Source organism: Leopardus geoffroyi, chromosome B4, assembly GCF_018350155.1.
Source record: "Leopardus geoffroyi isolate Oge1 chromosome B4, O.geoffroyi_Oge1_pat1.0, whole genome shotgun sequence".
NCBI classification, from domain to species: Eukaryota; Metazoa; Chordata; class Mammalia; order Carnivora; family Felidae; genus Leopardus; species Leopardus geoffroyi.
Window position 1 is genome coordinate 54,331,398 of NC_059341.1, and position 15,155 is coordinate 54,346,552.

General features: G+C 41.7%; 1 protein-coding gene across 2 annotated transcripts; it reads right to left on the bottom strand.

Moving 5' to 3' along the window:
* Positions 1-497: 497 nt before the first annotated feature.
* Positions 498-14,533, bottom strand: LOC123590081 (cationic amino acid transporter 3-like). Of its 2 annotated transcripts, none has more exons than XM_045462927.1 (2): positions 14,426-14,533; positions 498-2,825 (listed from the first exon to the last, which is right to left on the bottom strand). In XM_045462927.1, the coding sequence occupies exon 2, from the start codon at positions 2,637-2,639 to the stop codon at positions 876-878; it is 1,764 nt and encodes a 587-aa protein (XP_045318883.1). In that variant the 5' UTR covers positions 2,640-2,825; positions 14,426-14,533; the 3' UTR covers positions 498-875. The 2 variants fall into 2 exon arrangements, with proteins under 2 accessions (XP_045318883.1, XP_045318882.1); XM_045462926.1 differs by having other exon boundaries at positions 14,409-14,529.
* Between the last annotated feature and the right edge of the window lie 622 nt (positions 14,534-15,155).

Here is a 15,155-nt window from a genome sequence, read left to right on the forward strand (position 1 = left end):
ACTATTCCTTGCCTTTCTCCACCCCCTTCACTGTGACTTTAGTGAGTTAAAGAGACAGCACTGAGCATTCCCAGCTCAGTCCCTTTCACTTTTTTTCTTGGGTTTCTTCTTTTATCCAAAACCAAATTAGCCACAGGACACATGATATATCTAATAAGGGGTTAATATCTAAAATATATAAAGAACTTACACAACTCAAAACCAAAAGGCCAAATAATCCATTAAAAAGTAGACAGAGAACCTAAATAAATATTTTCCAAAGAAGAGATACTAGATGACAAACAGACACATGAAAATGCTCAGCATCACAAATCATCAGGGAGTATAAATTAGAACTACAATGAGATATCACTTTACACCTGTCAGAATGGTTAAAATAAAAATAAACAAGAAATAACATGTGTTAGTGTGGATGTGGAGAAAAAGGAACCCTCATGTACTGTTGGTGGGAATGTAAATTGTTGCTGTCATTATAGAAGTCAGTATGGAAATTCCTCAGAAAATTAAATGTAGAACTACCATATGATCCAGTATTTCTGCTATTGGATATTTACCCAAAGAAAACAAACACACTTTTTTCTAGTTTCTTGTAATAATAACTTGTTTAAAGTCAGTATGCAGTACAGACACAATTAAAAAGTACACAAGTAAAAAAAAGAAAAAAAAATAGGAGGAGAAGACACATTCTTCACAATACACACAGAGCTCTTTCCCCTACCACCATTCCATGGAGGTCCAGCTTTCCATGTGCTCAAGAGTACTCTCCATATTATGCAGGGGGACCTGACTGCACTCACATGTGATGATGCCAAGCCAAATCTGTACTGGCATTAATGAGTTCAAGGTGTACACTTCTGACCTTAATTGAAGTGGGATTAATTGACCAGGCTGTGCTGGATCCCATAGCTGAAGTAGATAGCAAACCCAATCAGCATCCAGACACCAAACAGGGCCCAGGTGTTAGCTGTCATCTGCATCATAAGGCAAACATTCACAAAGATGGTCAGTAGTGGGAGGAGAGGCAGAGCAGGGACCTTAAAGTGAAGGCGACTGGAGTTCTGTGGCTGTCTCCAGATGACCCCAGTGATCCCAATGATGAGCACCAGGAGCACCACAACCACTGAAATCCACACTGGGTCTCCAGAAAGCAGAACTGGCCACTGGGCCAGCACCAGGCAAAGAAGAGTGAGCAGCAGAACAAGCAGTGAGGAGCAAACATAGACAACCTGGCCAGAGAGTGGAGTGGGGGTGGAGCTGCCTGGAAAAAGTAGTGCCTGTAGAGTCAGCTTCTCTGCTGCAGGTCCATTCTCCTCCTGTACCTCTGCTTCATTTCCTCCAGTCCTCCTCTGAGGCTGATACCTGATGATGAGAACACAAGTAGCCAGCAAAGAGTAAGCTAGCAGGGCCCCAACTGACATGAGGTCCACAAGATCAGTGAGTCTAAAGAAGAAGGCCATGATGGCTGCAATAATGCTCAAGATCACAGTGGCCACGATGGGGGTGTCTGTGCCAGTTTGGATCCTGGCAAGGACAGGGAACAGGAGCCCATCCTGTGTCATCATGTATATAAGATTACGTATGGGGAACATAAAGCCAAAGATGCTGATGGAAAGACTACAGAGGAATCCAAAAGTTACAACATAGCAGGCATGGGCCCAGCCAACATGGAGAAATGCCTCAGGCAAGGTGCTCCCAGGTTGGAGCTGGTAGTAAGGCACCATAAGTGTAAGTGCTGAAGAGACACCAAAATACATCAAAAAGCAGATGAACAGTGAAATAACAATGCCCATGGGGACAGAATACTGGGGATTTCGGGCTTCTTCGACTCTGGTAACAATAATAGTGAAACCTATAAATGCATAGAAACAGGTAGCTGCTCCACGGAGAATCCCCTTGAAGCCAAAAGGCACAAATCCTCCAGAGCCCAGAGGGCCTAAGCTTGAGGTGTCATTGAGTCCAGCCTTTACGTAGTCCTCTTCTGTGAGCTTCCAGTTGTGCAAGTCCCCCTTAATGAAGCCAGCAATGATGACAAAACTGAGGGTCAAAAGTTTCACCAATATGACCACTTTGGAAACCAGGAAAATCCAACTACTCCTCAGAATCAACAATTCCATGAGCAGCAACACAAGGCCCACAACAATGAATCCTAGAATTTCTCCAAGGACCTGGGGAACATTAGGTGAGATGCTCTCATGCAGGGTCTGAGATATCTGGTTCCCAAGCAGATTGTCGAAAGCTAAGGTCCAAGCCCGGGCCACAGTGGCTGTATGAGCAACAAAGAAGATGATGAGGTTCCAGCCAGTGATGAAAGCCCAGAGTTCACCTAGAGTGACGTAGCTGTAGAGATATGAAGAGCCAGAATAGGAAACCTGGACACCAAACTCTGCATAGCACAGCCCAGACAACACAGAAGATAGGCCGGCCACCAACAAGCAGATCACGATGGATGGTCCTGCTTTATCTCTAGCCACCTCACCAGCCAGGATATATATACCTACACCCACTGTGCAGCTCACACCCAGGGCCACTAAATCTAGGGTGGTCAGTCTTCTGTCAGGGCCCATATCGGCCGCATATTCCTCCAGCATATGTCTGCGTACCAGCTTTTGACCAAATCTGCGAAGTGCCAGACACAGCATTCTAGCTGGAATTGAAGAGGATTCTGGGATCAGAGAGCTGCAGCAAGTTCAGGTGCCATGAGTCTGGAATCAGGTTTGGTGAGGCTGAGTTAAACTGAGTTGGGTTGGGGCTGCCAGGTTCCATTGCTCAGGCTTCACAGTTACTGCTTCATATTTTTTCTTCTATGTGCTATCCCTCCTTAAAGCCTAGAAAAACAATAAATATTTACTGAACAAAGGTGTTCAACCAACCGACCAAAGCTCAGAAATCCCATGTCACTTGTTGCAGCACAAATATCACAGAAACTGACACAAAAGACATCATAGAAAAATCAACCCTGCTTTCTCCTCCCAGAAAAAAGGGTTGAATACCTCCCAACATTCTCCCTTTTTACACACCACATGATATATTCCCATTTGGGTTCCCCTAACTGATGTAGCTTCATGTACTAATTAAGCTGTAAGACACAAGAAGGAATGCATATAATGTGCAATAATCCACACGTGGGATGTTTGCATGGTGCTTGAGTTCGAGTTATAACACATTAATTATAGACTAGTGGACTTTGTTGCAATTACAGAACCATTTTTAAAAATATCATCTGAATTTAAAATACAAATTTGGCCTCCTGGTCTTTAAACTCTTAGCCCCGAAATCAGCTAGCAAGTTTGGATGTCACTTTGGTTCCCTTTCTCCTCATTCTGCATCAACTGTTTAGTTGTACTGATGGCAAAGAAAGTACAGTCCAACCCTTCCCTTTATACACTGAGGCCCGCAGGACACTGCAAAAAGGGAGGAAGAGGGAGAAAGAGGCAAGGCCTTCATAACTACCTGCAAGAAGAAGAAGAACAGGCTGTCTGATAAGAAAACACTGGAGAAATAGGTGCAGCATTCAATCAAAGGTCCATTACTAAGAAGGGAGAAGAGCCAGAAGAGCCTTTGTGTGTGTGTGTGTGTGTGTGTGTGTGTGTGTGTGTGTGTGTGTGCGTGCATGCATTCTGACCTTAAATAAACTTTACCCATAGCAACCAGGCAAAAGTTCACTACGGTTGTATGTCTACAATTGTGAAAGTGTGATGTGTAGAGAGGAAAGAAGTAGCTCACAATCAAAACAATTCCTTCTGTCTCCTCCTCTCTGACTTCTAGGAGAGAAGATGAACTCACTTCTGCAGACAGTCTCCTCACTGGCTACCCTGTGCTCAATAAACACCCTGTACCATCTGTGATGTCAGCTTCCAGGAGCCTGGAGACCGGGAGAGCAGCAAGCTGCCCTGCTTTATGAGCTTGTATTAAAATACTCACTTGGAACTCCATACTAATTTTTCACAAAGAGTTATTTTTAACTCATTCATACCATGGTCTGAATATAACAAATATACATTCTTAATGAATGAACCCTGCATGTGGTTCTTCTTTTCCCCTACTCCCTTGCTGCTGTTCAAATGATCAGCTCCACAAGGAAAACAAAGCTTTGGATGAACAATTGACAACAATGCCCTGAAAAAGGCTCTGGAGAACAGAGGGAAAAAAGTCACATAGCCCACGCTCTCCTCCATATTCGGGCTTTAGTTTTGAAAGAATTTTAAGAAATGTCAGAGGCTTCTAAAGAGAGAAAGGTCAAGTTAAAATTGAAAAGTCTTCTCTGTAGATGATCAAAAGGAACCCTTGGGTTACAGTTCAGACCTTCTGTTTACAAATCCATCTAGACTCCTTATTTGCCACCCACCAGTTCCAATGTTATGATTTACTAACCAGCATGCAAGATAGATAAGGAGAATAACTTCTTAACTGATGGAATATTTTCTGCTCTATGAATGTAATTGATGTACCAATCCCCCGCCCCCACCAACGCCAGGCTTCAGACCCTTCACTGATACCCCATTGCCCTTCCTTCCTTCCTAGTCCTTCCTTCCCTTCATCATCTGACCCGTGATTATTTCTCTAGCCTTATTCCTTGGTGCTAAATACTTGTGGGGCCTAGGGTTACTGAGTTAGACCACACATTGAAAATGCAAGGCTCAAATACAACAACAACAACAACAATCACAACTACAACAACAACAATGACAATAGTATCTTTACCTGCAGATGTCTCATCTTATTTCTGGAAGAGGTAGTGATGGGTACTACAGTGGTGTGAGCAATAAACATTATGTCAGAAATTTTGGATTTGAGCCCTGGTTCTTCCGCTTGACTACATAAACTAGGGTAATTTGCTTAATCTCTCTAAGCCTCAGTTTCTGCATCTACAAGGAAACTTACTTGACTTCTCTTACTGAACCAATGTGAGAATTGGATGAGAAGATACAAACTATCACACACTCCTGGTGGGAGTGTAACTGGGGTCACCATTCTGAATCACAGTCTTAGTGGAATTAAGAATGCACACACCCTCTCACCCCACAATCCCTCTACAAGGTGAACACTCCAAGGAAACTCCTGAATTCATAAGGAGGTCCTTATGAGCATATTCGTCACAGGATTATTTGTGGTAGCAGGAAGTTGGAAGCTATGCCAGAGTCTTTTACTAGAGGGATATAGAAGTAAAATGTGTCATATATGCACAATTAAATACTGCACAGCATTCAGAATAATAAAGTAGATTTACAGGAAGCCACATGGGTAGATCTAAGAAACAATGTTAAGTGGGAAAAGTAAAAGAACGATGAAGTGTATAGCACAATGCCATTTATGTTCATTTTAAAACCTGCCAAAATGAGTATATTTGTCAAGGATATACATATATCTATTAAGAATGTTATATCATTTGCTCAAAACATTCCACTGATTTCCTTTTTATTCAGGATTTGAGCCAAAGTCTGCATTTACAATGGCCTACAAAGTACCACAGTATTTATCACTGACCCAGCTACCTCTCAGCCTCTGTTTCTTTCTCTTCCCACTCATTTTTCTGTAGTCACTGGCCTCCTAACCATTCTGGTCTCCTAACCCTGCCTCAGAGGAAACCTAATGAGGCTGTTAAATAATTATTTTCAAGTTCTCAGAGTTTCAGAGAAATGGAATTTAAATGAAGCATCTCCAGGGATTATATCAATCCCTCTGTATCCAAGCACAGCTCCTTCCTGTTCCCAAAGTATATAAATTCTCTCAGCCTTCTTCAATATCAAGACAATGAAAACTCTGGAGCCAATCAAGCCAGTGGCACCCCAACAAGTATAAAGTTTTTTGGATAGTTGAGCTTCCCCAGAGTTTCCAAACTTCTAACTCAGCAGACCTGGAATGAAGTAGGGGGCAGTCAGGAATACAAGTGTAGGAGCTCTGAGTTCAGAGTGGGAGCTTTAAATAATAGTGAGTGTGGTGCATGTGTACACCAACACTTCCACAGTGGAAACAGGTCAGAATACATATGAAAAGGTAAACAGGACAAAACTACTATGACACTGGGTCTGAGTCTCATATCCAAAGGTAGAAGAAATTAGTTAACAAATCCGAATGAAAAATGGAATCTTCCCATTTTCCCTTTCTGTTTGTGCCTTCTCTAGAAGTTTGTGTTCAATCATAGTCCTTCTTTTATTCATTCAACAAATATACTGATCCCATTTATTGAGCAATGCACATAAAGCGAAGGAAAACACAAATATCCCTCCATTCATGTTGCATATATCTTGCAATAGGAAGCAAACAATAAACAAATAAGTAATATGAATATAAATTGTGTTGGATTTGCAATCAGTGCTATAGAGAAAAGGGAAGCAAGAAAAGGTTAGGATGTACTCAGAGGGGGTGTTGTGATTATAAAATGGGGATCCAAGACAGCTTCACCTTCACACTGTTGTGCAACCATCATCACCATCAGGTCTAGAACTCGTTCAACTTCCTCAGGTCAAACTCTGCACCCATTTAACAGTAACTCCCCATTCTCCCCTCTGAGCAGACCCTGCACACCACCATTCTACTTTTTGTCTCTATAAACTTGACTAGGCTAGGTACCTCATATAAGTGGAATTGTACTATACTGTCCTTTTGTTTCCTGGGTTGCCTTTAAGCCTTCAAACATATATAATTAAAATGGAACTAGGATATAGGAGAAGGCTGCTCTTCCTCCTCTCCTCAAGTAGCAAAGTGACAGTGAAAGTCTTAAATATTCATTCATTAAATAAATATTAAGCACCTTCTATTTTTTTTAAGAGTTTTGAGAGAGAAGGAGAGAGAGAGAGAGAGAGAGAGAGAGAGAGAGAGAGAACACAAGAGCAAGCTCATGAGAGTGAGTGGGGGAGGGCAGAGAGAATCCCAAGCAGGCTCCATGCTGTTAGCACAGAGCCTGAGGCAGGGCTCAAACTCATAAACCATGAGTTCATGACCTGAGTCAAAACCAAGAGTTGATGCTTACCTGACTGAGTGACCCAGACACTGCTCCAAACACCTTCTAAAAGCCAGTCCTAGTGCTTGGTGCTACAAAAAAACAATGGTGAGGAAAAAGACATGTTTTCCCTTCTTACATGGCACTCATTGTCTTTCACAATGTTCTTATGTCATATTCCTGCCCAAAATGTGTAACCTGAATCTAATGATAAAAGTGATCAGTCTATAGGGGCACCTGGGTGTCTCAATTAGTTAAGCATCCCACTTTTGATTTTGACTCAGGTCATTGCCTCATGATTTGTGACATTGAGCCCTACGTCAGGCTCTGCTGCTTATAGCGGGGAGCCTGCTTGGGATTCTATCTCCCCCCTCTCTCTGCCCCTCCCCCACTCATCCTCTCCCTCTCTCTCTCTGTCTGTCAATAAATAAAAAATATAAAAAAAAGATCAGTCTACAGAACAACTTTCTACAGGAAGTTGACTTTCTAGAAAATAAATGACCTGTGCTGTTTAAAACTGTCAATGTCAGGAATGACAGTCTGAGGAACTGTTGCAGATTAAAGGAGACTAAAGAGACATGACAATGAAATGCAATGTAGATCACTAGACTGCATATGGATCAGGGAGAAACATTTTAGTATAAAAAATTGGACAATTAGTAAATGTTGAATATGGATCATATTTCATACACACACACATACATTGGACAGAGCAAGCAAATGTGGGAAAATATTAATAATTGCTCAAATTTTGTGAAAGCTAAAAGAGTGTTAATTGTACTATCCTTGCAATTTTCTGTAGGTTGTATATTTTTCCAACTAAAAAATGTAGGAGGAAAAGTAGAGTGTTCCACTAATAAATGTTATGGATTCTCCTTCCCTGAGTGCCCTTTATAAACAAGCTTGCCATCACTTTTGGCTGGAACAAAACCCCACCGAGAATGACCTAGAACCAGATCAGGAACTTTAGATTAGAAGAGTGGGTGCAGGTAAAATTATTTATCTTTGATTTACACCAAAATTGTCAACAAGCAAAAATACCTGAAAAGAAACACAACCTTGGCTCATGTTAATACGGTTATAAAAATTCCATACTCTTATTATCATTTTGTGGGATCACTAGTAAACCAAGGCCATAGAATTCAACCATAGAGGCATTTGGGAACATGTGCAGAAGCTGAAGGCAGAGAAAAAATTGTATCTGGCAAATAGGGGTATGAGGTATATGCAAGACCTAGGGATACATAAAGAGTGTGGTGAAGGAGAACAAGATTTGTTAAGCTAAAAGTAATGTACATGTTATTTCATTTAACCCCCATAACAGTCCAATAAAAAAGAGATTTGTTAAGCTAAAGGTAATGTACATGTTATTTCATTTAACCCCCATAACAGTCCAATAAAAAAGTATTATTATTCCACTTTACTGACTGAGAGGGTAGACAACTGTCCCAAGCTCATTTAGCCAGTACAAAGAAAAGCTGGAATTTAAAATTGGGTTTTTGTTACTTCAGAAACCATGTTCTTTCTACTGCAGCACCCTACCTCCACAAAGAGTGAAGACTGTACAGCATAGCTATCCAAGCAGTATTTGAGCCGGTTCTTTTATTTGTGCCAAGGTCACCTTCTGCTAATGTCCTCCCTTTCCTCCCAAATATATACTGATGGGCCAGAAATGGAGGTACCGAGATCATTAAATCTGAAAGTGATATGTAGCCAGGTCTTGCTAAAATCCAAACCTAATATAGGGCCAAAATGTCTCCAGACTATCTTTTTAGCTGCCAAGAAAGATTCCAACGCATCACCATAGCTATTTCAATAGTTCCCAGATATGATTTTACAGCTAATTATAATTTCTGCTCACAACATTAACCCATCTCCTTTTGCTTGTCTTTTAGTAGAAATATAGGATAGTAGATTTCTAGATGCCAAATATAAAAGTCCCCTTCTGAGACTCCTTTCATCATTCCATTCCAAATATTTTTCTAGTCACTACCTCATTCTTTTTTTTTATTTTTTTAAGTTTATTAATTTATTTTGAGAGAAAGAGAGAGAAAGAGAGAGCAAGAGAATCCCAAGAAGGCTACTCAAGGTTGATACAGAGTCCAATGCAGGACTTGAACTCACAAACCATGAGATCATAATTACAGCCAAAACAAGACTCAGATGCTTAACCCACTGAACCACCCAGGCACCCCAGTCACTACCTAATTCTTGAGAAAAAGAACTATCTTCAGTGCAGGTACGGTGTGCTAAAGAAGAAAATGAAACCTTGATTCTCATTGTGTAAAGGAAGATGGGGATGGGGAGCAGACATTTTCTAAAATGGTAGCCTAAAGGCAGGAAGATGGTTGCAATTTCCCTGACAACATAAAAATCTCCAGTTTGGGCTTCCCAAACCTCAGTCTCACTCTAGGTTTCCAAATGCTGCTGGTACACACTGCCACAGAACATCTGCCACAAATGATGACAGCCCCGACTGGAACAGATGAGGGTAGGAAGGCAGATGGTGCCAGTTTAAGCAGGATGGTTTAACAAAACATCTTTTTAAGCTTCCTAGTTCACTTGGCCATTTGCTCCCCAGACTTGGCTTCCAATCATGAGCAGATTGAGAATGTTCACCAGAGAATGGCAAAACCCAGAAGAACCAGTACCATAAAAATGTCAGCTCACTATTCAATCCAAAATGTGGTTAATCCTTTCCAGAGCTAAAATGGCATAGAGATGCTGATAAAAGGATTTCAGCTATGTCAGAGTGATCATTCCGGCTTGATTGTGGTTGAAAACTAGAGACTGCCCTAGTATTATATATATATTATATATGGGCATGAGTGTTCCCCATTGTTACCCATATCTGTGAGCAGCTCAGAGCTCATGGCACCTAGAATATTGTTAGTATTTATTAATCATCCATGGAAATAAGAAAAAAGACCACTGCATATCAGGCATTACTACACACCTCTGTCTATTTTTGGATCTCCTCATTATTTTTTTAAACTTATAAATGAATATGGACTTGAAATAAGGAGTAGTAGACATTCTGAACATGCTATTAGTATGGGAAGATCAACACAGAAGATAAAGGATTGCCTTTCTATTTTAGTTTAAGAAGGAAGAAAACCCCAAATATGTCTGGAAACAAGAGGATTGACAAAGCATCTAAGGATCCTGACTTCTTTATTCAGGGAAATTCCATAAAAAATTGGAAGTGAGAAATTCCAGCTGAACTCATTGGTTTCATATATTTGGGGATCACAAACTTAGCCCTCAATTCAATTCAGTTGACATGAAGTCACAAGGTGCACTTAGCACCTTGTCCACACTAGACCTCGATCTAGTAGGTTTTTATGCTTTGCAAATAGTGTACATCCAGGGCCAGCCTCCTGCCATACTCCCTGGTCCACCCTCCTTGTCCATATTGGTAACTTGAATAACGAGATCCTCTCAGCTCTCACTCACATTCACCCAGCAGCCATCATAAAATATTGCCCTTGAAGCAGAATAAAGCCCCAAATCACCTTCTTACTGACCACTGCATTGCACCAGATTACTGAAGTATGAGTGCTCTCTACCCTCTTTATGGAAAGTGACACTTTCCTCATGTCTTAAAAAGACACACACACACACACACACACATGACACATACTCTCACTCTCTCTCCAGATGTATAGTTTTCTATTCTCTATTAAGTCCAAACTTCTAAGATCGTACTTCTACGTCTTTCTTTTCACTGTTCTTCTATCACTTACTCCAATTAAACTTTTCTGTGGCTCCTGCTTCAACAGGACAATTCTTTCTTCATGCATGCACATCATGCTAGCATTAACATCAGCCCTCACACAGGCTGTCCCTCTGTGTCCAGAACACACTCTTTCCAAACCCTGTTCAACATGAGCTTCCTTCCAGAAGCTTCTCTTGGCAACCTACAGATAGGTATCTTATCTATCCAGTATGCTCTCCTTTCCCCCTGCTGTCCTCTCACTAATGTCCAGTGGCGTAACTCACTGGCCTAGAATTTTGCCCTTAGACAACACCCAGTTAAGGAATATGGTAGGAGTTGTAGATGGTAAGGTGGAGCACAGGGACAGAGTTTTTGGCTCATGATGCTTTCAGCTTGACTTTCCTTTCCCAGCTGATATCTGAGATACAAAGAGTTACTTGGCCACGGCCAAGGAAGTACCCCAGGCTCTATGGCCCAGTTTGGCGATGTCAGAGATCTGACACGAGAACTGAAGTCCAAGTAAAATATTAATAGGTGCAACCAAGATTTGAGCTTGAAGGCATGGAAGCTTTCGAATGGTCTGCTCATTAGATAAAGAGGAAACTCAGCCACCTCTTCTAACTCACCTACCTACCCTAACACTCCCAGCACTACATTTCTCAAATGACATCCCAGTCAGAAAAAGTATGAGTTTCAAGTCAGTGAAAACCCATCTTGATGCAGACTAAGACACTCCACACTAATTGTATGTAGACCAAATTCCTCGACCCAAATGTAGACTAAAATCTATTTAGATGTAGACCAAATAATCTTTGCTTCATTCCCACAATACCCATGGGGTCCCTGTTACATGCAGACACAACACTAGTATCAATGAATAATTATTTGGGTACACAATCAGATAGCCAGACCTTCTCTAAAGGCTGTATAGACTCTACATTCTCTAGTATCTTTCTGGGGTAGTTGTGAACAAGACACCCTTTCTTAGTCCCTGTGGGATAACTGCATTAAATGCAACATTAATCACTTATGTTTTCACTCATATAGGCTAGTTTCAGGCAGAATCCAGTTTTCAAAATTCTTTTTTTTATTTACCTATTTTCTTTGAGAGAGACAGAGACAGCACGAGCAGGTGAGGGGCAGAGAGAGACATCGGGAAAGAGAAAATAATGAGCAGACTCCACACTGCTAGCGCAGTGCCCAATGCAGGGCTCAAACTCACAAAACCATGAGATCAGGACCTGAATCGAAACCAAGAGTTGGATGCTTAACTGACTGAGACACCCAGGTGCCCCACAGTTTTGGAAATTCTTAACATTTCTCTATCCCACCAAAACAAGATGATCATCTTGACAAATTAGAAAATACTGAGCCTGTGCTTCTAGAGGTTTTCAGAAACTAGATGAGATACCAGGAAGAATCAGAATGAGATTTTCAAAACAAGAATCCTAAGGAGACCAGGGGAAATCCAAGAAGGGTGTGCAATAAGGGATTAGAAAATGTATGATATATTGATGTCGACAGTGAAAATCAATTTCTTCTCTACTTCTTGTGATTTTCTACTTCCTTTTCCTCAACCCTGAATCCTGTTGACACCTAACAAAAGTTCTCAGGAGAAAGTATTAGAAGGAAATCCATATTCCTGTCCACCTTATTTTCCAAACTACAATTGTAACATAGGATGGCCATTGTTTACAATGAGCCCTGATACACACTCATTTTTATCAAGAAGCTTTGTTAGATAGCTATATTTTTCCCCCACCCCCCAATCCTTGCTTTCCTTGTAAGAAGAGAATCTAGAAATCCATGCAGTGTCCAATCCATCACTACACTCTGGCTCCACTTTCAGACTAGCAGTTTCGAGTGGCCAGAGCCTATGGCTCCTTCTTCCATGTACCTCCTCCCAATATTCACCCTCAGTAATATACTGCACACAAGGTGGCTTTGGAAAGGCCGACTATCTCTCTGGTATCTTTCTTCATATCTCTAAATGTGTTCTCTCCTTTCATGTAAGGACTCAGCTGTCTTTCTCTCTGTCCTCTCTCACCAGAGTGTGCTTGGTTCTTCTTATAACCCTAGGTATCTTCTCCACACTACCACCAACTCCGTTGGAAAGTTGTTTTGTTTTGTTGAAGGGAAGACACCAGATCATCTGGGTCATATGTAAGTTGTATCATATCTCAGAGTCCTGAGTTCTTATCCAAATATAGATCAGTATGACTTCTCTGCCAAGATCCATCTGCCTCAGTCCAGGTCAGGAAACATAATGTACAACAGAGTGACAGCCACCAGCCTTAAGGGATAATCTTTATCCCTCTTCCCTAGTTTTTTCTAAACTCCAATCTGCTTTGTGATTTCTGTGATGAAAAAAGAAAAAAAAGGAAGAGGATAAACCAAAAACTATAATCCAAAAATAATAGTCATCAATTTGCAATATACTTAGTGAAGGATATTTGCCTCTACACATGATTTTGCCTAAACTAAGGTTAAAATGAATCTGCCTTCTGGAAGCACTTACCCCGTACCCATTGATAATGGAGAAAAGTTGCCCAATAAATTCTAGAAGGTAAAAGAAAGACAAACTAGGAATCAATATTTGCCACATTTAATCCATAAAACAGGCTTTATGCATAGATAAGTATTGTCTGGGATTCTGGTGTTGGAGTACTGCCCACAGTATACATGACATTGGGGAGTGGGGGAAGGTGGAGAACAGTTTAAGACTCCAAGGGCCTTGAGGAGTTGCAAATAGGTTTTGTGCTAAGAACAAACTGCCTCTTGGAGACCCAGTAAGTCGGACCTATTTTCAACTTCTCTTCCAATCCTTATTAATTAATATGCCTATCATGAATATAAAATTCATAGATTCCAAAAGAAAAAAAAAACAGAGCCTTCAGTTTTCAAGGTTTATTTAGCACTGGTTTATAACAATATGCTTGGGAACTCAGATGAGCCTTCATACAGTTTTAAAGATCACTAGGCAGCCACACCCCAGTGGAACTTGATAATCTAGTCTCCTACAGCCTGCCCTGGCCTATAATCAATCCCTACCACCTTTCTGACTTAGATAAGAGAGGCAGTGAGATATGCTCAGCAATTAAAAAAAAATAGATATTTAGCTCCTTAAGCATGGAGGAAGAAGTACTCCCTCTTGATGATAGACCACTTTATCAAACTAGACCTGCTATTCTACAAAGTCCATTCCAATGCCTTCCCTAAAAAGATATGATACAGAGACTTTCAGAATCTCCTGTGAGAAAGTGTGGCAAAGCATGAAGGAGGCAGCAGAGCCAGGTGGAAGAATCTTCATTCATTTAAAGAACATGTCTAAGGATACTATGTCCTTGGCTCAGTGGGAAAGACAAAACTGATAAAGCAAGCCCTGCACCAGGTCATAAAGGAAAGGCTAAGAAGGAGGGCAGGGCAAAGAAGTGGGAAGGACTCTGGAGAGGAAACACCAAAGAATAACCTTCCCTCATATTTTCCTCAACAGAGCTGAGAACATTTTTGGTCTGGAAGAGAACAGAGTGTAGGCTTCCAAATCACTCTGACCCCAACAAACCTGTTTGCCCTTCCCAAATTTGAAAGGCTTCTGGTCTGCCCCCTCAGTCCACAGTCCAGCCATGAAATACTTTCTGCTCAAACCCACAGGGCATAGACAGCCAGCAGTACTCCAAGGTCAGCTTTCTTCCTCTCTGGCTCCATCTCAGTTTTTTTTGCCAACTGTATAAACACAAAAAAGTCACTTACCAATGGAATTTTCCTACCTCAGAGGAGGAAGACCTGATGAGAAAGTGCAAGCCAAACCCAGGGAAAGGTAAGAACTTGGCCAAGTAGAGTCAGGCTTGGGAGTTAAGTGCAGCTGTGCCCACGGGGAGTCGGGGAGTCGTGGCCCTGGAGATGTCAGGCACTGGGGAGGTGGGGCCTCAGTGGAGGCAGGGCTCTAAGGAGGCTGGGCCCTTGGGGAGGTAAGGATTTGGAGAGGCCAGGGCCTGGGAAGGGTGGGAAAGGGTAAAGGAGATTCCTTAACTGCAATCTGGGAGGAAATCTGGAGGTGGGCAATGGAAGACTAGTGGGGCCCTGCACAGGTGAGGAGGTGGACTGAGGGCTTAAACGGGACTTTGTTGCAGACTGTGACAGCCAGATGTGAATTTAGAAATAAACAACCTTCACAGAGTCCTGCATATGGAGGAAGTGGTGGTTTGCAGGAGGAGATTGTGGAGAGCCAGTTGGAGCCAAGCCTGTGGTAATTGGGAAGCCAGTCCAAGATCCAGTTAGAGTCCACTCAGCAGTCCTTTAAACAGGATAGAAGCACCCCTCCTCCACCAGCCACCTCTCACAGGATCTCCTATTATGTTCGTCAAACACTCCTATCCATAGGTTCCTCAAACACTCCCATCCATGCCATCCATATCCACCCACTCACCCTAGTTTCCCATCATTCCAGAAATAAAACTAAAAGGGAACTGGCTTGAGCTTCACCACAAAGGATTTACT